General features: G+C 37.3%; 1 protein-coding gene across 6 annotated transcripts in view; it reads right to left on the reverse strand.

Annotated features, from left to right (window-relative positions):
- Positions 1-571: 571 nt before the first annotated feature.
- CNOT4 (CCR4-NOT transcription complex subunit 4) overlaps positions 572-27,060 on the reverse strand; it is a 146,921-nt gene continuing 120,432 nt past the window's right edge. For 2 of the 6 annotated variants that reach the window (XM_055421313.2, XM_055421312.2), the window contains exons 11-12: positions 2,646-2,858; positions 572-1,969 (exon numbers count right to left, since the gene is read on the reverse strand). In XM_055421313.2, the coding sequence (XP_055277288.1) occupies positions 1,668-1,969; positions 2,646-2,858 (515 nt within the window). In that variant the 3' untranslated portion in view covers positions 572-1,667. The other 4 variants (XM_055421315.2, XM_055421314.2, XM_055421317.2 and 1 more) reach the window with 2 other exon arrangements.

Raw genomic sequence — 27,060 nt, forward strand, 5'->3', positions numbered from 1 at the left:
GCTTTGGACTTCTGAATGTAACCCAAATCACGCAGGTTTCTAGCAACCTCATCCTCTCCACTGGTCAGCGGTGTGACTCTCTCCTTTGTAGGTCCTCCCTAGAAAGTTGGTCACAAAAGACTTCTCTGTGGGTTTCCTGCAGCAGTGTTTCCGATCTCTTTCCCGTTGCAGCACGCACACCTGCTGCTACTTGGATGGCTCCCTGCCTGCTGGTTCTGCCGGGTCTCCCCGAGACCACCACCGTCTCAGCACGACACAGCCGATGCACTCCTTTGTGGCATGTGAGGCTCCTCAGTTGGGAAGGTGTGGCCCACACAATGCAATAGCACAAAGAAGCATCTTCCACTGAAAGCCACTGGAAGAGGAACTCCTGAAGATAAGATGGGCTGATCATCACACATGGCAACGTCTGACAATAAGATTAATTTTTTTTCCTAGTTTCTTCTTCTAACCCATCTTCCTTATTGTTGAAGATGTAAAATCCACGGATACACCCGATGACTGTTACCACAAAATGTTTCAAATTCACATGCAACAAAATGGAAAAACAAAAACAAGAACAACCCAAGGGTCATCATCAAGTTTTCTGTTTTATTTAAGATTTTAGTTTTAATTCTGAAGAAAGAGGTACATTTCCTTTTTTTTTTTTTAGTTTTAGCATCAGGTTATAACCAGGTTTCTGTTTTCTTTTCTCCTGTCTTTTCAATACTGCACAAACGTCCAGAAACTACAGGGTTAAGTAAAAGCTGCAGGCAAGGAGGTCAGAGATTTGCTCCTGATGGTGATCAGATGGCCCCAGAGCAGTGCTATCTCAGAGTGCCCTTAGTCAGGTGAATTTACGATAAAAAGAAAAAAAGATTCTGACAGAGGAGAAAGATTGACAAAATCACTTATATTTCAGCTCTTATATATTATGCATAGGTATTAAATCTGTGAATACTTTTTTTCTTTAAAACATCTGAATTTATTTTAAATCTAGAGTCAAAATTTTTTCTCCTTTAAAAAAATCACTTCTCCCCTCCTTATAAACTCTTTAGCAACAGGCCAGTTACTACTACAGATCAATTTATCTTTCCATCAACTTCCAATAAACTCTTAAGCTCAACAACACAATCAAGTCCTCTCCATCAACTTGCCAAAAGAATTAAAAATTAAATTAAAAGCATTTTCCCTGCAATAGTGATAAGCTGAATACAAGATGGATGCCAGGACCACTGCTTTCCCCCATGCATTTAGCAATCTCATTTCAACCTGGTTTTCAAACGTCTGCAGTTGATAATGCATTTACTTCACCTTTCCTAGAGATTAATCGTCATTTTCTGCTAAGCAGATTATATCATTATTATGCGCAACAGACAAACAGTAATTTTCTAAGTTTTGAGACTGCCCTTTGATTTCTTTTTTTTTTCCTCCTTAAAAAGGCATTTTTAGAAAACATTCAACAGTGTCACTTGAATGCTGGATCAACAGAAACTTTTACAATTAAAAAAAAAAAGATGGTAATGACCCTGTGATCGCATTGCATCTGGGGGTAGGGAGGAAAAAAAAATTGATCAGGATCTGGATTCTTCAGAACGTAAGAGATGAGAAGGGAGCTGTGGGTGGGCTGAGAGGGAGAAAACAGGGTGGGACAAATCCTGCATTTTCTAGAGAATTCTCCTCTTTCCCTAGTGGCGGTCCAGTGTTGAACTCTGTAATAAATCTGTGGGGGTTTTGCTGGGGGGTCTGAAGGCTGTCTGAAAGCCTGGCGGTGGGGAGTGAAAGCTGGAAGGGTTTGAAGGAGGAGGGTAGGGATTCCAACTGGCTCTGTGCAGAGGGATCTGTGTGCTGAAGGGGGCGCTGTGGTGGGTTTGTGACGGAGCGGCAGTGGGGCCGTCCATCTCTGTGAGGGCCTGAAGGGATTTTAGCCAGTGTGGAGGATTGTCATCTTGAAGAGAGTCTAAACTGTTTCCTGAAGACGCTGGAATACCTAAGGAGAGAAAACAAAACAAGAAAGAAGATGGTGAGTCTGTGCAGAGAGAATAAGAAATTCATCAAACAAAAAATTTTAAGGTGCTTAGTTTATCCAAAAAGAAATGTAATTTTCAACTCCATCCAAATAAGACGTTCTTGGCCTTACGTTACTTTTATCCTCCACCCACAACAACCACGATTTATTGTCACACAAACCCACGCCTCCTCTTCAACTATACAGACATTATCCCCCCATGTCACAGAGGCCGAGTTGCAAAAACCAGTCCCCAAGATTGCATGACGGTATTTCCCAACTGTGCTTCTCCTTTTCTAGTAGGGATACACGGACCAGATAGCCTTATAATAGAGAGCTTTATGTTTTAAAGTGGAGTATGTTCCTTTAAGAGGATAAGTCGGATCCTTTTATACTTTGAGACCTACAAAATACACACATGCTGTCAGACGCGAGCACCTCCTGACATCGAAGGAAGCAACCTAGGTACCAAACGCCTTGTTACAACTAGGCCAACAGAGTTACAACTGAGGCTACGTGACCCCAGAGGATCAAAGAAGCTGCCACACACTTGTGACTCTGGGAGAAGATTATGTTGATGAGACCTCTGCTTTTAGATCATCTGTGCTAAAAACCAAACTGGTGGCAGTCAGTGGAGCTGAAGGAGTGAGAAAGTTACCTGTGATGATGGCTGGGTCTGTCCAGCTGCCAGGGCGGTCCCAACTCGGGCTGTCGGTGGTGGCAGTGTTGGACGCTGGTGCACTGTGGCTGGCGTTGGAGGGGGAGGAAGAATTGGGCAGTCCACCAAAGTTGATGTTAATGTTGGGTAGAAGTGCCCTTAGCCCGTCCTGCCATTCCTTCATATTTAAACTCTCTACAGAACTGCTGTTGTCTGGGAGATTTACCAACAAAAAAATGAAAGATAAAAAAAAAATAAAAAGCTGACGTTAGAAACATATGTTGTTCTTTTGTGGTTAAGCGGGAGAAGAATTATTCTTTCTTTATTGAGCATCTAGAATGGGTTGTCCTAGCAAGATAAATTTGGTTAGGATTTTGCTCATGAGCTCGGAGTCCCTGAAATCAGTGAGGAAAAACTTGCTCAAGGATCAGGAGAGGGAGCTTCTTGTCCTGACAGATGCTTCACCATTTACTTTTGTAAGCCAACAGTCCAGTTTAAAGACTCAATGCTCCAGAGCATAATTTGGTTCCAGCTACATTACGAAGTTTCAGTTAGTGGGGCATGTAGCCAGCTGAGGTGATTTATGCTATACATAAAAAAAGCAAGCCTGTGAAGTTCAGTATAGGATTGTATTCTGAGCCCATTAAATGGGAAAAAAAAAGCCATTTTATGAAAAACAAACATAAGCCAATAGAAAAAAAATAATTAAGTTCTTCCTGATTATAAAACTGATCATGTATTTCAGAGGAGAAAGGCGTAATGAATAGGCTTTTGAATCTGAAAAGAGTATTTTTCCATTAGTCACAAAGGCCAAGGAGGCAGGGGCGAAGCTACCCTTTAAATGGAATCATTTCCAGTGGCCTGCCCACTCTGTCCTTACAGTTCTACCAATCATTCACAACACAAGACCTGGAGTCCTATGGTTAGTTCCCTGGTTCTATTTATAAATAGCATCAAATATGATAAGATGCTATCAAGATAAAAAGGCTTTCATAAATTGTGACTAAACTCATTTGATCTGCTACCATCCAGAATCCACATGGCATATAACTAAGTGCTTGGAGGGAGGGAAGGGTAAAGTGTAATTACTACTTAGAATAACTGTCTTATTGAGACTAGGATGGTAGGTCAAACTACAAACTGCAGTTCTTGAGAAGAGCACAGAAAACTGAGTTCTACAGAACTGATGAGAAATCACCATTAATGATGATGATGATGACGACAATGACACTTAATCAGGTACAGTCTAGGCTATTTGGTGAATTTAGTTTTCTTTTTATAATTTTTCCTCTGCCCCAATCACTGACCTAAGCTAAATTAAAACATTTCAGCCAGTGACGCATTTAACCCTAATGACGTTATTTATAAGAAGATAGAAACTACAACCAAATGCAGCAAGTTATCTCTGAATTTACTAAAATGAAGAAAAAGCAATCTACACGAGTCAGTAGAAAGGAAAATAAATTCTTCAGACAAAGTTCCAGTTCACCATCAGCCTAATTTCCTAAGGCTCACCCTTCTATTTGCATCCTACCTCACAGTTGCACTGTGTTGTACAATTCACAAAGCACTCTCACAGTCATTATCTCATCTGATGCTCATGTTCTGAGGTATGCAGAGCAAGAACAGCGTGCATTTAACAGATAAAGAAACAGACTCTGGAATAATTTGTCCAAGTCACATAACTTACATAGTCAACACTTGAAAGCCAGACCTTATCTGAGATTTTTTTTTTTTTAAGTAACACCAAGCTCTAGATTTTGTATAGACTATTTGCCTTGTATCTGTATAGACTATTATTTAGCTTTTTAACAAGTTAAATGTTTAAGGCAAATCCCAGGGGCCCGTGAAACCCATGATAAAAAGGAAGCAAAAAACACAGAAACATTATAGAATGTCCATCAGTCATGACTTGCAGAATAAATATTTCACTAAAGGAACAAATGAGACTTGGCAGCCAGGGTGAAAAAATTCTAATCGACGACAAAACCATCTTGCTCCTCTTGGCTCCAACTTCATGAAGCATTAACAAAATCACACTAACAAAGTCCTAGAACACTCTCAATTACAAGATTTGGTGGCTATGGCACATTCTAACCTTTAAAGTAGTCACTCTGTCAGACTGAATAACTTAACTTAGTTCCAGTTCAGTTCAGTCGCTCAGTCGTGTCCGACTCTTTGCGACCCCATGAACCGCAGCACGCCAGGCCTGTCCATCACCAACTCCCGGAGTCCACCCAAACCCATGTCCATTGAGTTGGTGATGCCATCCAACCATCTCATCCTCTGTCGTCCCCTTCTCCTTCTGCCTTCAATCTTTCCCAGCATCAGGGGCTTTTCCAATGAGTCAGCTCTTCACGTCAGGTGGCCAAAGTATTGGGAGTTTCAGCTTCAACATCAGTCTTTCCAATGAACACCCAGGACTGATCTCCTTTAGGATGGACTGGTTGGATCTCCTTGCAGCCCAAGGGACTAAGGTTTCAGTTAACCAAAAATTGAATTCTAAATAAGGAAAACTTCACAGGAGGGGGAAAAAAAAATCTCCCCAATATAAAAAGGTGATGTACAACTACATGGGAAAACTTTAAGGAAGATTAATGCCCTTGAACTTTAGGTAGCCAAACTCAACAAGAAGCCTATTAAGATAAACTGAGGTCCCTTCTTCTACTGCATAGGGAAAAAGAAAAAAAAAAAACCTGTAACTTAGTAAAAACCCACCTTCTCCTTACTTTTGCTTTGTATTTAGTGAAAGCTTGAACTAAGGAACTCTGCATTAACAGAATAACATTTGCATCTATATAAAGTTTATCTGAAAATTAGTATTACAATAAAATCAGATATCTGCTCACAGGCAGGAGGTATATGGGAACTTTCTGTACTCCACTCAATTTTGCTGTGACCTTAAAAAATCCTCTAAAAAATAGCATCTATTTTCTCTGATTTTAGGCTAATGAAATCAAACAAGAGTATGTTAGCCAAAGACACTTATAGACGGCACATGATATAGAAACAACGAGGAACTTAGATCCTCCCAAGGTGAACTATGATTATAAAATACCTTGGGAAATAAATTAGCTAGTTTAGAATTCTTACAATCTTGCCAAAAAACAAAGTCATGTATGTGCCTAGACACCATGGAAGCCTGACAGCATGGATGGTTGGCTTGCAGTGAAGTTGCCAGTGTCACAGGAAGTGGACTGACATCATCAGCTCAGGCTACGGGACCACTCTTCTCAGTTGCTTGCAAAACCAAATTTTCTTCACTGTTTTCTATACTATTGCTATGCCAAGTGTTGGCACAAAGAAAGGCCAAGAAAAAGGAAATCAGATAAATCCATCAAAACTTCAACAGCCACACCTGTAATCACCTACTCTACCCCCCTGCCCGCATTCCTACCCCACCTCTGGCCCAAATCTGTTCTAGCTGAGAGGGCTTCTGGTAATTCCACTCCTTGAAATACATACAGCAGGACAGATGAACCTCGGCACAACTGACATTCAGGAGAAACAACAGTTCGTTTCTCATCATGCAGGGCTGTCCTCTGCCCTGAAGGTGTTCAGCAGCACTGCTGGATGCTAGTGGCTCCTGTGCACAACACTCCCCCCCACCGCCCAATTTTGACAATGAGAAATGTCTCCAGATGCTGCCAAATGGCTACTAGGGTGTGGAGAGGCACAATTATCCCTTGTTGACAACCACTGACACAAAGAAAGTTGTTTCTAGGACTCTAAATAATCCCATTCGAATACACATTTCCTTTTAGATAGCAACCTGGATGCAACCTGATGCAACTTCATTTCCCTTTACTTATACAGGACTTCACACTGGCATATAAATTCACTATGTACAAGTCAATAGCTGTAATGGAGAAAACACTGGGCTGAAAACTGCAGGTGGACTCTATAAGGCAACCGTAATTAACATAACCTTGAACATAAAAGTGCATGCAAGTCTCTTAATATGCCAGGACCCTATTTTATAACATCTCCTTTTTTCTCTTATAAGGATCAAATAAGAGAAGGAAACACAATTTGAAGTCCATTTATTACTTGATAAATGCCTAACAACAATTTTTTTTTTAATACTCAATACTGAATAGATAGTAGTTTCCAAAAAGCCAAGGTAAGAACATTTCTCAGTTGCCAGGAAGTGGCTCTGTGTACAATAGTCTCCTCCCAGGAATGTAGAGCTAACATCCAGCATTCTCCCAGAGGTGCTGTGCAGTCAACCTAACTAATAAGCCTTCTCACCACCAACACAGTACAAAGACAAACAAGACATGAGAAAGCCCTTTAAATGTCCAGTAAGCAGGGACTTCCCTGGTGGTCCAGTGCCTAAGACCCTGTGCTCCCAATGCAGGAGGCCCAGGTTTGGTCCCTGGTCAGGGAACTAGATCTCACATGCCACAACTAAGATCTGGAGCAGCCAAATAAATAAACAACAATAAACTTACCATAAGCAAACTACAATGAAAACCATGCCACTGAACACACTTTATACTAAATAATACTAATTTTAGTGTTAATGTATTTAATTAGAAGTGGTCACACAGAGTCGGACACGACTGAAGTGACTTAGCAGCAGCAGCAGCAGCATAATACACTGGGCTTCCCTGGTGGCTCAAATGGTAAAGTATCCGGCTGCACCATGGGAGACCTGGGTTCGATCCCTGGGTTGGAGAGATCCCCTGGAGGAGAACATGGCAGCCCACTCCAGTATTCTTGCCTGGAGAATTCCATGGACAAAGGAGCCTGGCGGGCTACAGTCCAAGGGGTCGCAGAGTTGGACATGACTGACTAACTAAGCACAGCACAGCGTAATACATTAGGGAAGGATCATGTATTTTTAAAGGATTGCTGCTGCTGCTGCTGCTAAGTCGCTTTAGTCGTGTCTGACTCTGTGCGACCCCATAGATGGCAGCCGACCAGGTATGTTTAAATGTTTTATGATGTTAAAATTTTAATTTCAATTTATAATTTTCAAATATGTACAAAACCACTATTTTTGGTTCTAAATAATTCGAGGGCAGGAGAGCAGATTAAGTTGTTTGTAGTAGCTTTATTTTTTAGAACAGAACTCAAAGACAGAATTTAAAGTACTTTCAAGATGCCTTATATCACATTCTCATACTCCACTGTGTAAGAAACATCGGTATACTTCAATTTACCTAGCTCAGAACACATTTTATTAAGGAAGAAATTATAGTTAAAATTCTGCCAGTTTGCTGGTAGCCTAAGACTCAGTCCATAACAAGCTGGTCAACACGCATTAAGCAAGATGACAAGTCTAGTTTTTAGCAACAACAGAAAACATATGTGTTAAGGCTGTCAAAATAAAAATCAAAGCAACTATTTAGTGAATGCCTACAGCACACAGCGAGGACAAAGTCCTTATGCCTTAACTCCTGTTCTTAAGCAGCTTAACGTCTGGATGGTGAGACAATGCAAACGGGAAAAAGCTCAACAACCACAGCCTGCAAACCAACAGAAGAAATGTCATGGGGTTGTACATGATTAACAAATAATATAAAAGTTTAGTAAAAAGAGAGGCTAGGTAGGCACACGTGTAGAAATGCGGGTGAAAGAGAGTTTCAGTCTCTCATTCATGGAGTTTAAAGTTCACAGATGCCCTGAGCCTGAAAAATCCATGACAAGTTAAAACTCTCTTTGGTGTTTTTATATACCTAGCCCAACTATTTGCTAGAAAATACACATAAAGACACACTTTATAAGCAATGATTATAACACATTACAAAATCAAATTAAGCTGTGTTCTGACATCAGGCCTTTCACAGAAAATCAAAAGCAGGAAAAGATGAATGGCTTCAGTTAAGAGTACACGTTACAGCAGCCAAGTGGATTTCTCTCCTTTCTGTTCCTCAGATTAACTGCAAAATGTTATTATAAAATGTAAAACTTTGCTACAGAGAACAAGACTGTGGGAAAATCTTCTCCTTATGATAAATCATCACTGGTGATAAGCCAATGACTTCTTCTGGCTTGCATAAAATCTTCATCTAAGAGAGAAATTTTCAAACTGGTCATACAGACTGTAAAACCACCTTAGGAGCCACTGAGGAAGAAGTTAAGGGGATAAGGGTAGAAGGACAACACATCTGCTCCCAACTCCTGACTTCATCTATTTCACATTTCAGGGTAGCAGGTAAGATTGCATTTGAAAACAAAGACCTGCTAAGATAGAAGACAGAGGATCTATGTATAATAACATGGTGAAATAAAACACACTTAACGTATTCAGCCCTGATCCTTTCGTTACTCTGTTCCCGCCTACAGTCCCTAGGAACAGAGACCTCTTATTTCAAGTTAAATTTCTGTTAGCAGTCTAACTCAACTGGCAAGTAGTCATTGAGAGTTAAAGTCCCAAAACATCCCTAAAAGAGTTTATTCTGCTCTTCAGTTTTCAATCCTTATCACACCACTACTCCCCAAAGTCTCCTCAATCTGATCTTGTTTTCTAAAAAGCTTTAATCTTCCTTTTCTTCACTGCTGTCCTTTATAGTTCAAAGTCAGAGGCTATTTCTAAAGGTAGGTTACTTAGTGAAACAAATCTTTCTTGGTACAAGGGGCTATCCATCGGAAATTTAGTTCCCATTATGATTAATTCTTGCCACTTAGACTCTCAAATATTCATTTTTAGGACACTGAGTACAGTCTGTCTCAGCCACTCTACCCCTTGCTAAACTCCCCGCCTCCCCCAGTTCTGCTAGATCTTAATTCCTATGAGCTTGGAGACGGAGTCTATGTCCATCAGTATATGATTTCAAGAAAGCCTAAACTTTCTCAAACTTCAACATATCTCTAAGCAACTGAAATATAAATGAATTATGCTTGTCCTATATATAAAACCAAACTTTGAAGAGCACACACAATTTCTCCTATTAGAACTTAAAAGAAAGCCTTTATGATACAGGCATGCTGTTCTCTAAGACAGTTACAACAATCATTTCATTAACTAAAATGTGAATTAATTCTTTTCAACAGATTTATAAAATCAGCTTATGAAAAAAAAAGTTATTCCATCAGAACAAAAAGAACTGACTCTCAGATTTTCTAGAATTATGCTTGTTATAAAAAGCAAAACAGACCACTACTGCACAGCACATTTGCTGGGACACAAAATCTTAAGGGTTTAATAGATCTGAAAGTGGAGATTAAATTAAGTGAAACATTCTAAGAACTCAGAGTAGAAATGACACAAACAGGAAAAGAGAGGCCCTGAGGATCAGCTAAATATGATTTAGGCCTTCTGTCTTTACTTCCTTTCTTTCTCCTTGTCTAGAATGCTTTCCTGATCTCTTCAATTAATTTTTACTCTTTCAAAAGCCCAAGTCTCCCCCACAGATAATACTGGATGAGAGTACTGTGGTCTCAACTGCACTCCTGCAGCCACACATTGTGACATCCAGCACACCCTTACGTGTACTCTCATCTTCTCTCACAACTCTACTGACAGGCCTGAAGGAGGCTGTCTTATACCTTCTTGAGAATACAGCTCACTATCTTTTTCTAAGAAACATGATATGCTTCAAGATACCTGCTGAATCAAGGACCCAACTTGAGAGGAGCTGAAAAACCACTTTCCCCGAAAAGGCCTATTTACATAATATCTGTATAATACAGCGATTCGACCTGTTCTACCAAAAGGGATGCAAATCCTTTTGAAAGGAGGAATCAGCTAAGTTTGGGGGCCCAAAAGGCCTCTCTGAAGAAAAGAGGCCACTAAAATATGCTTTCAATAGTGCTTGAGATGTCAAAACACAAAAATACAACTTTTAAAATCCAATTTACCAAAATAAATCAGGAATACTTTAAAAAAAAAGATATTCCAACATTATGTGCATGAGACAGTAAACAGGCCTATTAGCTATATTCTATCCATTTTTCTATTCTAGACACTATTGACTCACTATGCAGTTTATGTACTTGATATTCTAGTACCAACATTCTAATAAGTAGTAGTTTCATTTTATAAATGTGGAAACTAAGTTGACTCTGGAAAATGAAACTGCTACCTAGCCCACAGGATTGTTGGTACTAGGATAACAAGTACATAAAGTGCACAGTGAGGGAATAGTTCAAAAAGTCAGTAATCACATCCATTCTGATTCCAAAGTGTGTGTTCTCACCAAGCACACTACCACCCAGTCTGTGCCTTGGCAGGACTCACATGCCAAGAGAAGGGGAGGGCAGACATGTTTAAAAAACCATATGGCATGTGATAATAAGTACTGTGATATGAACAAAATCCTGTGGGGCACAAGGAAGAAAATGAACAACTGTGCCTTTCTGCATGCAGGATAAATGATGGTTAAGCTCAGAGGAAGAGAAGCTGATATGGAAAAGGGAAAGGCATTCCATACTGAACACAGAGCAGCAGAAGCAGCTGATCACAAGACACAGTAGGAACGTGGTACAATATACATAGATGCGTTTTGCACAATGTATAATACTTCTCTCTTCTAGAATGTTCCTACAAGGATCTGTAAGTTTGTTTTTGAGAAGAATCAGATCCTTTAACAAGAGCAGGGAAAACATTTAGATGTTTGCTTTAGGAAGGACCTGAAGAAGCAAAATCTAAGGAAAAAAGCACACACACACACACAATAGGAAAAAATACCTATACTAAGAAGTCTATATATAAAGCCTCATTTAGAATGAGGAAAAAGGTAACTGAGAAGTCAATGAAGGAGAAGACAATGCACTCTTAGAAGCATTATTAGGTGGAACATGAACCAGAATACATAAAACAACGATGGGGAGGGACAAAAATCCAATGTAAGAAATTGACAAAATCTTAAGTTGGAAGCTTGAAAGAAAGCATTTAAGTGAGCACGAAACCAAGAACTATGAACAAAAGCCCTATGAGGACATCCAAGGATGACTGAGGGAGCTTACCACCCAGGAGAAAATATGTGGATCCATCAGAATATGATTTCAACCAATTACAAAACTGCGGGGACATGGAGAATGTCAACCACCCTGACATCTCTGAGATCTGAATCTGCCAGGAGAAAACAAACCTGATAAAATTCATCTCCTGACCCCCGCCTCCCCCTTTCCCAAGGTGGAAACAGAGGAAAATTTTCTTCTGGACTTCTGACCAACAAAGCACAGGTTGGCTATTGTGAATATAATAGAAGCCCTAGAAGTATATGACATAATTTTAGGACTTTAAGAAGCAAGGAATGAGACTAACTGATGGAGTTCTTGGATGGCTGGCATCCTGGCTACTTTTGCAACCACCACAGTGAATTGCATTCATTCGTCTATCAGTTTTTTTCTACTACACTGTGAGTTCCTTCAGAAAGGGCCTTGATTTGATCCTCTTTGTGTACAATGAACAGTTTCTGAACCTCAAGAGGTATTTAATGTTTCCTAAATGAGGAGCCTTGAACATTTGCTTCCAGTTTTGTTTTTTTTTTTTGAGAAAATGTCTTTCCAAAGAAGGTATTTTTTTTTAAAAAGCAAAGTTGGGTCAGCGTGGTCCTGTGGTTATAGGAGGCAGTGATTCATAGACCATAGAAGGTGCAAAAATACGAACATTCTGACTATGAAATAAATTATCTAACAAGGAAAATAAATTGGGGCAAAATCTAAAGAAACTAGTTCTTATGCAGGGAGAGTCTCATGGGATTAGATGTGAAAAGCTGGATAGAGTTATGTAACCTACCTGTGGATAAGAGTATCATAATCCTTGAGGATTAAAATCAGAATCCATAATGATCTGAAGCTTGTGAAAAATGCTGAAGGCAAAAAAAATAAAAAAAGCTAAGTTTGGAACAGAAGAAAATTAGGAAAAGGCCACGGCTCAGCCTGTCATAATGTTAAGTCCTGAGGAAAGTCAGAGCTATGTAGTTCCATCTTCATTCTGCCTCCTTCCATCTTCTTTATAAAAGAGCATGATCCTCAAACCAGAAAGGACAGAATAAGCAACGTAGAGAGAGAACTGTAAGTCACAAGAGATACAAAGACAGTAAAAGAACATCTACTCAGTTTCAATAAGCTTAAAATTTTTAGGTGCAACATGGGTTCTATTCTAGGGTATTCATCCTCAGAGACGTCACCACAAAACCATTGTTAAGAGAATTACAAGGAAAGAAAGAAAAGGCAGCTCTGTAAGCTAAATGTTCAAAATGGGTTCTGGGGAAAATTTTGAAACAGATTGGAAGATACCTGATTTCTTTAGAAGTGAACATGGGAGGTTTTGCAAGCACTGCTCTATTGTTTGCATTTGGGGTCATTTTTCATGAGGAATAATATGCAACATTTTGGACTAAAACCTCAGCTCCTTTCCTAATGAAATACACAGGAAGTTTAACTTTGAGGTGAACAGCAGTCGTGAAGGCAGCTTCCACTGACAATCGTTTCCCACTGGAAATGTCCTCCTTCTAAATTCTGGGATCCATTTCCTTTCTTCTTCTGTTGCCTGCCCAAACTCAAAGACTTCACAGCTAAACTCCATTTCTATCCCACGAAAACATCAATGCCATAAAACAAATGGAATAGTCGATGAAAGCCAAAATGCATTTCCATAAAGAGCCAACCGTATCAAAGTAATTTATTCTTTGGACAGACTTTCTAGGATATAACTATGATATATCTTAAATTCAGCAGTTTCTGGAAGTTTTCTAATAGTAACCTTTTGGTATAAGATTCTAAAGTACAGCATGGATGACAGCAGTGTTTAGATAAACTGTCATAGAGCTAAAGACACTGTGTGTTAGTCTGAAAGTTCCTGAGATAGTGCTTGGCTCATCTTTGACTCCATGCTTCTTACTATACTTAACAAAACCCACAAGGTTTATTTAAACATGCAAACAAAAAGCCAATTCTAGAGATAACAGAATCAATAATTAAAACTACAACTATTCTTAAATTAAAATCCTTAAACTCTTCACTATTAATGTTACTAATAACATTTATCTCTCACTTTATAATCACATAGTCTCATACGATAAACTTGTTAAGATGGTAATATACAAACAAGGGTACACTCTAACTACACCAAATCCAAACACACAATTTAACATGGTTACATTGAGATTTTTAAAAATACATTTGGGAAGTACAGGATGGAAGAGATCTAACTAACCAGTCACGTGTATGAAAAAAGGTTTAGTAGTTTTACTTACACCGTAACAATTGGGTAACAGAATTTTTAAAAACAACATTGAAAGTCGCTCAGTCGTGTCCGACTCTTGGCAACGCCATGAACTGTATAGTCCATGAAATTCTCCAGGCCAGAATACTGGAGTGGGTAGCCTTTCCCTTCTCCAGGGCATCTTCCCAACCCAGGGAAGAAAACAACATTAAGCCCACATAAATAGATGTGAAATGTCCAAATTACCAACTGTATGACACTGAGTCAATCACAAATGATAACCACTCTTAGCCTCAGTTTCCTCATTCACAAAATAGGGATAATATCTACTCCACAGGATATTTTTATAAAGAGACTGTGTAAACTATAAAGGAATACGCAAATATTAGTAATAAGAAAACTGTTAATGAAAAAGTAGATTCTCTAATCACATCTGGATTATTAAAGTATGACCTCCACATTTCAAGAAAGCCATTCAATGTCATGTCAAAATATGTGAAGGAGAAATGGACTAAAGACAACTAGAAACCACGTTAAATGTGAAAAGGTTAAAAGGACTAAGGATGTTTCATCTATGTCTAGAAGTTACTAGACAACTGGATACTGCCTTCACATATTTGACAAGAAGCATAAATGAGAAAAAGATTTTGGTTTAGCCAAGAAAAAACATTCTTTAACAATCTAAGTTCCCTAAAGAGAGCACCCTGCTTATCAAAGTATTAAGTTCCCCAAGTAGCTCTTCAGTACTCACATAAGTAGAGTTCTAGAAAATAAGGTATTTATAAAGGCTTTCTGAATTGTGTGTGTATGTTTGTGAGTGTCACAAATGAGACACTGGAGGTAAGAAGGGTTATTGGTTAGGTGAAATGTTTTAAAGCTTGTGTGTATGGACGAGGGAGCACGGTGGTCTTGGGAAAACAAGGAATAGTCACAAGCTGAATTTCCAGAGTTCAGAGGTAGAGAAGATAGAAGGACTGATCATGGAGTGATGAGGCGAATTGTAACACTGAACTGAGGATCACAGTTCAACCAAGAGATAAGATAACTTATTTATAAACGAATCTGATTAATGTCTCCACAAGTCCAGATTTAACACAAAGCAGATCTAGACCCAAGCTTTGCATACCTCCAGAAATAATCAGATACAAACATCACCCTCTCAACCACAAGTTTTCATTCAGCAAACATTTATTGGCTACATCTGGGGCTTGATGCTGTAACATTCTGCAGCAGCGTCCTACAAGTCACACTGTTCTGCTTATTTTCTATTTCTTTAGAGGATCACTGGAGTTTGGTTATTTTGAAGAAAGCAGTGATAGCTTTCGATTGTTTAGTACCAATAAAATATTTTTTAAGAGAGTGTAAGTTCCCTTCAGGCTTGCATTCAGACCAAAGTATCTTGCCACCCATGCAGCAAATCCTCATAGGGTAATATGTCCATTGAAATTTCTAAGACTTTTTATGTTCATAACCTTACAAATTTAAAGATTTCTAAATTTTCTAAAAGTTATTAAAAAACACTAAAGCCAGTTTTTACTTCATTTGATTATTACACAGCTCACTTTTGTTTTGACAGTGAAGATCAGTCTCATCTTTTTCTGAAGGATGGCTCCTATCTTAAGGGTTTATATCAAAGACACAAAAATACCCTCAAAAGACAACTAAAAATTATCCATGCTCTGAAATATGATTTTCCATGCTCTGAAATATAATCCAACCATGAGCTTTATTTTTAGAAAGTTATCTTTTTAGGCATTAAAATAAGAAACTGCTTCTTAATTTTAGAAAAAAAAATATTTTAGGAAATGAAGCGAAGTCTTGATTATTATAGTAAAACTAAATGAACAGATAATGGATGTAGTCATAGTAATAAACACTTCCGACCAAACAGACCAAGCACACATCTTTCTTCTTCACTGTACTATTTCCACAAACCAGAGGTATTTGTTAAAATTTGTTTTGAGGTTGTTTTATAAACAAACATTTGATTTTTCAAAACAAGAATATAAATTGAAATTTACTTATTCTTTTATTTTCACATACATATGTGAAATTTATGATCTTAAAAAAAAGACTATTTTGCTTTTTCTTCCTCCTTACTATTTATACTGTGGAAAATACAGAAATTTTCTTGCTTTCAATTTTTCAAATAATGCCTCAATTTAAAGAGATTTAATCCTAATAAGACTGTACTCTTTTCAGACCTATAAAAGATAATACTCCTTTGGAGGATAGCATTTCAAAAGGCCTACCTGCTGATGAATTTAAACAGCTATATGCCTACCATCAGGTTCACTAAGTGGCCTTAGTTTAAAAATTATTTTAAAAATACATTTAAGTGTTCATCCTTGGCTATCATTTATTGTAGCTCAACTGGCAAAGAATGTCAGAGATAGTTTTGACAGACCAATTCTCAATCAGTGTTGAAGAAAGGAAAGCAGGAAGGAAAGAGAGAAACAAGATCAGATGAAAACAGTCTTAAAATAAAATATAAATTATATATTTAGTCTTAAATATAAATTAGAAACAACAATTCCTATTTCACCATCTCCTGGAGCTTTCTACGGAACTAGGATTTTTAGTGGGAAAAAAATTAAGTTTTATTAAAAATCACATATATCTGTGAAACACTGAATTTCAGTAGCATTGTCCAGAAAATATTTTTAAAGAGCTAGAATTACTTAGAAGTAAGTGAATAATGGCAATCTAGCAAAGTAAAGTCTACCAATCAGATATTTGTTATTCAATCTACTCCCAACCCAGACTGTGCTTTCTGCTTAAATTTTTAAGAGAGAACAAAAAGTCTGACTGAGAAGGAAATTGGGAGGTACATGACCATAGAGACACTGAGTGAAACCTCAAGAACCTGACAGAGCCCTTTCTTCTCCTCTGAAAAGGGAAAATTCAGGCCTGTCAAGGGTCCTACAGGGGTATCACACAGGAAGTGCACCTTAAGATCTAGTCAACACCTCCCCTTCTAACTGTGGTCAGTTACATGGAGAAAGAAAGAAGCAAATTTCTTCTTTGCTCAAAGGAAGGGAAAAAACTAGACAGAGAGGTGAGCATAAAGCTACCAGAATAAGACTCACAGCGGTCAAGAACTAAAACCAGAAAGTGTGTTATAAAACAAAAGCTGCAGGGCTGTATGTATTTATTTGGAAATTATTAAAGATCTTTGCTTAGTTCAGTAATAGGCTTCATTACAATCACCTGCCATTTAAAATAAAGGTGAGAAAAAAAATAAAATAAAGGTGAGGTTTTGCAGCACTGACTCAAGAAATGTCATTCCTATCTGGGACTAGGGCTGGGGAAGACTATGGTTAGGTTAATTAGTGAATGTTAACAGTTTAGACATAAAAACAAAAACCAAAAAAAACCTCATGCTGCTGCTGCTAAGTCACTTCAGTCGTGTCTGACTCTGTGTGACCCCATAGACGGAAGCCCACCAGGCTCCCCCATCCCTGGGATTCTCCAGGCAAGAACACTGGAGTGGGTTGCCATTTCCTTCTCCAATGTGTGAAAGTGAAAAGTGAAAGTGAAGTAGCTCAGTCATGTCCAACCCTTAGCGACCCCACGGACTGCAGCCTACCAGGCTCCTCCATTCATGGGATTTGCTAGGCAAATCACACCTTACGTGAGGGATAAAGGAATACAACTATCAGTAATCCATAATCACAAATTTTAATAAAAACATATTTTAATAGAGACAACATAAGTGAAATAACACTCAAGGTCAGTAAGAAATCTTCCTACTTTGTTGATGAAGTCATAACCCAGGGCCTCTTTTTCCTTTAGCTGAATATTCAATTTATAGATATAATAAAGAAAAAAAAAAAAGAATGGCTTCAGGGTCAGTTTTCCTGCCAATGCCAACACATAAAATGACAATATTTAAAAACATCCCAGCAATATTCCAGATCACTACGTTCTGCTCCATAGACACATTACTTCCATACACAAGACTGATGACAACAAAGTAGAAATGCTAGTACAGTCCTTGGGAAGAGATCTCACCATATTAGGAAACAGCACTAGGCTATAAAAGTTGATTGCAGTCAGCATCCCTGCATTTCTTCTTGGAGACGATGATGGTATTATCAACTTTAAATCCGTGTGGAGCTTCCCCTCTTTTTCATTATGCTGAAAACAACAACCTCCTTGATTGGAAAAAAAATCAGCAGATATGCTATTATTTTACACGGTGTAGCACACAGCAGCTCTTCAGAGATGAATCTGAGATCAAGCCTTTGGAGTGGGTACAGTACATCTTGGTGCCATTACTGTAAGAATTTTCTCATTCTGTAGTATTAGAGATATCAGCAGTCTAGTGGTCATGCAGGTTGATGCTTAAATGCTCTTTGGCACTGAAGAAAAATCCTGGGTAAATTTAATTTCACCTCTGTTTTACTCTCTATTTTGGTTTTGACATCTGTATTTAAGTCACATTAAGAGTACCTGTGAAGTTTCAATCTCCCCCGACTAAAGTTACTCCATGATCACTAGGCAACATTTAACACAAGGCTGTTTTAACAATTTACAGGGTCTGTAATAACAGTTGCCAACAGACGGACAATCTGAATGCCTTAAATTCATTATTTGCACTGAAGATCACAGTTGAAAGCCCTTGACTTGTGAGAACTACTATAATTAACTGTAAGACACATGAAGTTTAGAGAACAGATATGTTCTGAATCTTGAAGTTTTCTTCTTGAATTACATATACTCACATTAAGAGTACCTGTGAAGTGTCAATCTCCCCCCAATAAGTTACTCCAAGATCACTAGGCCACGTTGAACACAAGGCTGATTTAACAACTTACAGGGTCTGTAATAACAGTTGCCAACAGATGGACAATCTGAACGTCTTAAATTCATTATTTGCACTGATATTCACAGTTAAAAGCCCTTGACTTGTGAGAACTACTATAATAAACTGTAAGATACAATGAAGCTTAGAGAAGAGATATGTTCTGAATCTTGAAGTTTTCTTCTCCTTGAATTACATATACAAAAGCGTATTCATTGGTGAGGGCTAACAAAACTTTAAACTGTTGTTAGAATGTGATTGTGGGCAAACCACAATCCTTCTGAGCCTTGTTTATTAATATCATTATTATTATTTGGTCTTTAAAAGAAGGACCATTATGCTATGCTATATGTTTCACAGCTCTGAAGTTTTAGGATTGCATAATAAAACATCTTTTTCTTCTTTTTATCCTTTCCTTAGGTTTTCCTAAAGAGTATATGAGATGGATATGTTCAGTAGTGGAACTGAAATCTGATGAGAAAAAGCTATGAAAATATTTGTTCAGATAAAGCATAACCAGGGGTGAAGTGGGCACCTATATTCTAACCTTGCTGCATATGAATAGGACTTTAATTCCCATTAAGAAAAAAAAGGAAAAAACTTTAGAGAAGGATGGAATATGAACACAGCTCTTATCCTAAACACAAGAATTAAAGAGAACACAGAAGGAGTAAATACACGAAAAGTCACAGGGAGATGGCCTGAGACATTTTCCTCTGCCATATTCACTAAGTAGAGGATTTAAATGAAAATTACTATATATAAATCAATGCACATGCACACAAACCCACTCAATCTCACCCTCAGACATACAGCGAGGCTTCCTTGCTAAGGAAGCCTTTTTTTCTGTAATATACCAGTCAAATGTCATGAAGACGGAAAATTACCACTTAAGAACTACTCAGACAGTTACTTTAAACATTTTTACCTGAGTCTAGATGCAGCTATTACCACACAGCCCCAACAAGGACGGGCCAAATTTCTCACAGCCAGAGTGGGTTATTTATTCAATTTTAACATTAAGATAATTAAAGAACAGTCCTACTAAGCCACCAAATTGTACACTTTAAAGTAGTTAATTGTATGTTATGTGAATTTCAACTTAAAAAAAAAGGTACTGACTTCTTTAAAGGCTTTATAAATTATATGGAAGGGAAAAGAAGCTTTGAGGCTGTTGCTTATAACAGCACAGCAAGGGGGTCTCAGGACCAACCAGGAGCTGCAACAGCATACTGTTCAAAGCACAGTATGTTCTTAGGGGTTGGACTGGAGCTTCCAGGAACCTTGAAAATAATAATAAAATGTGAAGCTGGCTAAGAACAAAATAAAGTCAACAGCTGCTTTATGAAGTCTGGTGTGAAGGAACCTGAAGAAAATGGATTGGTTCTCGAGTACAGTAATTTCCATCTGGTTCATGGAACTTCTCGGTACTTCAGTCTCATTCTCAAGCAGCTTATACTGCGTAGGCCTGCCTTCAATTCTAGGTACCAATAGGTGGAAACCAGACTTTTAAATAACTCAAACTTAGGGTATACTCTCCAAAGCTCCAAGTTACCAGACTCGTCACATGCACCTACTTCCTCTGTCTAAACCTTTCACATCATAAGTACACTCACTGGGGATACCTACGCTGTCCAATCTCATCTCTGGCTTTCCCCAGGGCTTCCCTTGTACTATGTGTTCACATCCTCCTACTGTGCTTTGAGGAAGGAATGTTCACGCCACTGTGGGATGTTTTCCTCTGAATCACCTTCAACTTATAGGAAACATGATTCAGGATTCCCCAGGCAATACCATGCTTTCTACAGTTCTCTCTCACACAGTCTGACTTCCTACTTTCAACAAAAGGACTAGAGGGAAAGCTGGGCGAGTAAAGACCACAGGGATAATGAAAGCTTGCCTTATTTCCAACCTCCAGTCCTAATGTTAGACATCTATCTACAATCCTTTTTCTGGTTCTCATCACACTGACTAGTCTCCTAATCTGTCCTTAACAATACTATACTGGTTCTTTTGTCCTCATCAACATATAAAATCAATGAGCTCTGGATCACAAGATTGTATCATCGGTTCTGCCTTCTTAAATATCTCTGTGTTCTTTTTTCTTCACCTTCTAACCAAACTGTCATATACGCTTTATCCATTCCTGTTGAATCATCATAACATACAAAACTATACCTATCTGACTCTTTTAAATTTGATCCTTATCTTGATTCAACAATTCTTAAATTTCTTTCTTATGAATTTCTAGGCTTATTCTCACAGAGTTCTTTCTTTCTCTCCCTCTCTTTTTTTTTAAAAAAAAAACAGGTTCCCAACTCCAGTCTTTCACCCCCATTTTCTCACATGACATGCATCCAAGAATTACCCATATGAGCACCTTCATCTAATCTCATTTTCTCTAATCTCACCTTCTTTCGCCTAGATTTTCAGATTGTTTTTTTACAAATAACAAAAGAAGATATAGCCCATCTCGATTAACTTAAGCCCACAACCTAACCCCATCTCAGGGGTGTATCTCCTCCGAACACCTACAGAAATCTTTTATTCCACTGGTTAGCCTATCTTCTCTTCCGTACTATCTATGCTGTTCTCACTCGACTCTGTAAATTCTGCGTTAAATATTCAGCTCCCTTATCTTAAAGCAATGCCTTCTAAGATCTACGACCTGTCTAGTCAGCATCTTGTTTTTCCCTTCTCCTTTGTTGCCAAATGTCTTTAGTCAATGACTGCTGCATCTACATCCTTGACATTTCCGCATGAATCCTAGAAATCTGCCCCTCCACCTGTATCTTTTTATGAAAGTAGCATTTTTAAAGGTCACTAGAGACATGGCCAAACCCGAAGGCCTTTCCCTGAATCTCATTCTGACTTCTAATTCATAATTTCTTCTGCAATCCTACTAGTATTACTATTCGTGTCCAGACCATCTTATTTTCACTGGTCACCAATGATACACAGGAACTACTTTCTAACTGGTACTAATTTCCAGCAAATGTATTAATCTTCTTAAAACATTACAATCAAGTTACATCTTTGCCAAAGAACATGTAGTCCTCTACCACTGACCACATCCACATCAAGACTAAACTCTTCTTCCTAGTTATCAAGGCTTTTGTACACGTACCTCACCTTCCTACATGACCTGTGTAATACCTCAGACAAGTCCATCTCCTTACTATCCTCTCCTGACCCTTCAAAGACCATGCTAATCTCCATCCCCAATTCTTCATTCATTCTGTTCCCTTTACTGTATTTTCCAATTCCATCATTTAATTTCAAGCCATCCTTCAAAAGCAAAAAGTCAGACATTTCCTATGAAGCCTTTCTCCAAATCTGCCTGAATAACTGCTTTCTCTAAATCCCATTTTTACTTCTGTATCAGGAAAGTGTCTAACTGGCTCACTCAGCATTTCATGTGTGACTATTCAGCACAAGAAGACAACACAGTAGATATTCAGACAGACTGAGAGGAGAAAGACGCAGCACTAACGGCAGAAGAACAAGCTTGAAACCAAATAAATGACTTAGTTATATTTTACAGAAACAGACATATATATCGTCATTTTGCAGTATCACCTCTTTTAAAGAAAAAAATTTTTTCTTTTTTTCTTGAGAGTTATTGTGCTCTCAACTGTATGATATGCATCTCTTAAGCAGATATGGGAAAGCTTCATCATCAAATAAACAAAAGAATCCAAAACCTTACAACTCAATATAGGATAAAATGTCCTCTCATTTTTATATATGCACAAGTAACTTGGTGGTCCATTTTGTGAGTTTCAATAAACCTGCAGTTCGTTCCTTGCTCTCAACTCTCTGAGGTAATGCTCTGTACAACTAGCTCCCTATGAACCTGTATCACAGCAGAAGAGAGCTCTGTCAGTCTTGAAGGTGCTTGGAACACTGTACAAACAGGAGCCATGTCAGTAAAAACGTGCACACAATGCAATGAAGCTTTCTTTAAAAGAATATATATATTTAATCTATACTTAACTACCGCAACACTAAAGAATAAGACACGAGTACATGCCCACGACTGAGCAATACTTCAATTAGAATAATGAATGTATGTCTCCCCTCTTAATTTTTTTCACTCTCTCTAAATTATCATGTATTTCAAAATTTCAAGTATCAGTATTCAATATCCTTCGTTGCCCTGTCAAAGCAATGAATAATGAAATGAGTGGACTACTGTATCAAGAGGTGACCCTATAGAAATAACTGAAATAAAATTGTCACAAGACTGTTATCCTTGATAATATATAATAGGATCTATACTTTATTTAACTTGTATCCCTCAAGATCTAGCTCGAGCCACTACACAGAATAGGCACTCAAATATTTAATTAATGCTCTGTTGAAATAAGAGGAGAGTATACAAAAGTACCACCTGTAAAAACAAAATGCAACAGTAGAATGAAAAGGAAAGTATTATTAATCAGAACATATTTCCTAATGGAATCTTTAAGAAAATAAAAAGAGGCACTTGACATTCATCATATGATCAAAATTATTCAGTCCAGGTCTATATTTTACAGTGGCACTAAGAAGTGATGCTTTAAATGCTTTTTTTAACATTTTCCTCCACTTCAGCCGGGGGAAGAGGTCGGTCACCAAATGCTTCGACAAGTCTAGTTAACTACGAATATTCTCCCCAGAAAAAAAATGAACATCTGTATAAACATACAACTCACAAGCATGTCCAAGGAGTTTTGTATTCCAGGTTAAACATTTCTGATTTAAGGAAAAGACTAGTCACTTTTGAAAAGGATATAAAAGCACATAAAGTTTCCCTTGTGCATGACATATCATGCAAGAAATTTATCAAAAACTAATCTGAAGTTTTTAGAATTTTTCATTCTTTACCATTACTTGGCTTCATCAATTTACTTGCTATGTGAAGCAGTACTTTCTTGTACGTGTTGTGTAATTTCTTGAGTTTTAGCATAATTAATTTTGACTGATTTTAGGACTTCACTTTAAAAAACCATAACATACATAAAAGTAAGCAAAACAGTGAAGCTTAATTTTTTAGGCTTATAAAGTCTCAGATTTACAAAGTTACTTAAATGATCATCTTTCATCCACATGAAAATATCTAAGCTGAAGTCTAATTACCCAGGAAAGCATTTTTCTGTTTACAGTGTGTGTGTATAAGGTGGCATAGGAGGGGAAGCAGGCAGGAAGACAGTTCTGGGCTCGAGCAATTCAGATAAATTCTGACAGTTTTGTGGCAATGGCCAGGAATGAGAAAGCAGAGAAAGCTACCACAGGAGAGAAGCCTTCTTTAACATGTGTATTTCTCAACACAGAGAAGAAAGTTAATGAGAGCTAACCACCTCTTATGTTTTCATAAGAAGATTCAAGCAATGGAAGGCTTGCTCTGAAGGCTGGAGAAAACTATGCACTAAATAAGCCCTAGCAGGGAACCCGAGTTTGTCCACAAGGCCCAGGAGCCTCAGCACAACAGGAGGCATTAAGTGGATGTCTTGGCCTCTTACAGCAAAAATGAAACCACAGTCAACACATACTAAAAGGCTTCATATTCAACATATACTAAAAGGCTTCTAATGAATTTATAGAATTTTGTTTGTATTTGCTAAATTTCTTATAATGCTGTCCTAAAGTCACTCCTAAATCAAAAGCTGAAATTGTCATTTACGTAGAAATTTTACAAGAATAATTTAAATGGCTAGATAGTTGTTTCTATACTCTCAGCTAACCAAACTGAAGAATATCTAAGAATGGATTTTAGTTTACCCCCTATACTTCAGGACAAAGCCATTTAATTTGTGTATTTTATTTAATGGAAAGTTATTAGACGTTACATAGAGAGGTAACCCTGAAAACTCCAACTCCAACATGATATTAGTATCAGTTCCCAGTAAGGTGTTTCATTATTATTATCATCATCATCATTATTTTAAATCTTTAGGCTTCCATTTTTATTCATGCTACCCTTTTAATTTTTTTTAAATTAAGGCATATCTTTTATATCACAATTGTCCTTTGAAAATCCCAAGAGGAGATCTGACTTTCCCTTTTCTTCCCAGATGCTAATTTAGGCAGAACAGTCATGTTTTCTGAACCAGTTTTGTCTAATGCTGAGTACTGAACTCAGTTTATTTATTTTCTTTCATTATCAGCTTTAAAACTATTTCAAGAAATTGTTTATTATCCAAAAAATCACATTATATCCTAATAAAGTACACCACTATTCTCTGTGATTAAAATTACCTATGACAACTTACGTGGCCTAATTTTAGAGGATCCCCAATCTCTTCTCTTCCACCTTAGTCTCATTCTGGTCAGGAACTTGTAATATAGTTTTATTATCACATTTCAATTGTGAAACAATGAAATTTCCAAACAAATATCTCACAGAACTACCATTTTTTCAATAAAAGTTTTACACTACTATGGTTGCTTCTCACATACAATATTTACCCCATATTCAAGTTTCTGATAAATCAATTGTAAGTTGAAATTCTGTTTCTGAGGCATTTCCTGGTATACTAGGCAGTGCATTAGGAAAGAGATTATATTGCATTTAGTCTATAATAATTATCTCTTAAGCGTCTCTATATAATCAACAACCATTCAAAAAGAAAGTGCAAATGTGCAAATGAGAAAGAACAAAAACAGTTTCTAAACAGGTAATGCATAATATAGGACATTAATCCATACAGCTACAAACAATTGCTGATAACATCCTTCTGGGCATTAAATGACACCAACAATTTTGTTTTATATGTATTCTTTCTTCTCAAGTATTCAAAGAATGCAATAGACACTATCTTCTTAATTTCCAAATTTCTCATGAATATATTAGGATATTACCATTTTTTAACAAGTCAGAAAACAAGGAACTACCATTATCTTTGAATATTTTCAATAACAGAGCCAAAGCAACAATTCTAGCTAATCTCATCTGGGATCTTAATTAGTACTACAAGTTTATTTGTGTGAGTTAAAAAATAGTATCACTCATGAGAAACAATGCCAAAATTATTATGCTAATAAATTGTGTTAAAGGCCTAATGAAGAAATACTTTAGCAGCTATATGAGGTAACACACTAGTTGTAGGCATGAGGAACGTTTATGTTGGCTCTTTTGGGTGTATACATTAAATGCAAAATCAGAAAGGAATCATGCAAAAATCCGGTTGCCCATGCAAGCACCCCAGAGTCTAATCCTCTCCTCTCAGTTCTGTTGTCAGGCCACAGTAGTGTGGAGACTTGTAGGCCGCTGTCCTTGTTGTAATGAATGGGAAGAGGCTGACAGTGGTATGGTCGAAACCTTCACCTCTTCTTCCCCTGTGGAAAAGTCAGTCATGGTCTAGTTATGGGTGACTAGATTTGTTAACAGTCCCTTTAAAAATGATTTCAATATTTGGAATACTGATACATATATAAAATACATGCTTAATGGCTGAATGCGGGTGTGAAACAAGACATGAATTTTAAAATATAAACTTATCAAGCACCTAGAAAGCAGTTACACTCTAATCACACCCTTAAATTTAATACTATGTCAGATTTAAGAACAAATAATAGATTCAGAATTATAAATATACAAAAAGGAAAAAAGAGACCAGGAAAGCCATTCTTTTCCAAGCCAATTGGACCTTTTATATAGACACTCCTAATAGTAGTATTTTGTGGGGAAAAAAAAAATTAAAACTAAATTCACAGAAGTGAAAATGTGAGTTTTGTAAAGGGAAAAATGACAAATCCATGTTTTAAAAGCAGTCATTATGTTTAGAAAAAAGAAATAAAAAGATATAAATATTAGTTTAGCAAATTACCATATAGCATCTGAAAATTCAATGTGAACTTTTGAAATGAGAAAATAGTAAAATGCTAACAATACAATGATCCAATTGACTGAAAGTAAGATGACTACTTCTAGGTCAAAGAACTATACACGAAATGAGATCAGTTCTCCCAATTATAATTGATAATGACTACAAGTGACTTGTTTCACAAATGATTCAAAATTCAATCAAGTCACTGTTAAAACAGTGAATTCAGAAACAAAGAATTTTCTTTAAACGCCCTCTCTTAAGTAAAATTTGAATAAACCAAAACATGAACAAAAATATAATCCTGAACAATTTCAAACATTTTTCTAGGTATATTGTGAAACAACAATGCTCACAGACTTAGACTATTATTTGTTTCCCAAATAATTTTTAGCTCGATAGAATAAAAACATCCTGGCAGAAAGTTCTTTGAAAAACAAATCTGCAAAGTTACACTTGGAAAGATAGTTTAAGTGATACCATGAAGAAAAAGACTGAGTCTTTAGAACAGGTTATTTCATAGTTTTTCAGTAAATTGGCAAATATTCTATAAGTACCAAATATATAGCAAGAAGGCTGTGTAAAAGAAATTTTAGAGATCTTGGTGAGGACATGGTACTCATAAGAACTAAGCAAGAGATTAATTTTCATCAAGTCAATGAAATGCATTCTATTTTG

The sequence above is a fragment of the Moschus berezovskii genome, chromosome 3 (genome assembly GCF_049115385.1).
Source record: "Moschus berezovskii isolate FMDL1 chromosome 3, NW_MosBer_1.0, whole genome shotgun sequence".
NCBI lineage: Eukaryota > Metazoa > Chordata > Mammalia > Artiodactyla > Moschidae > Moschus > Moschus berezovskii.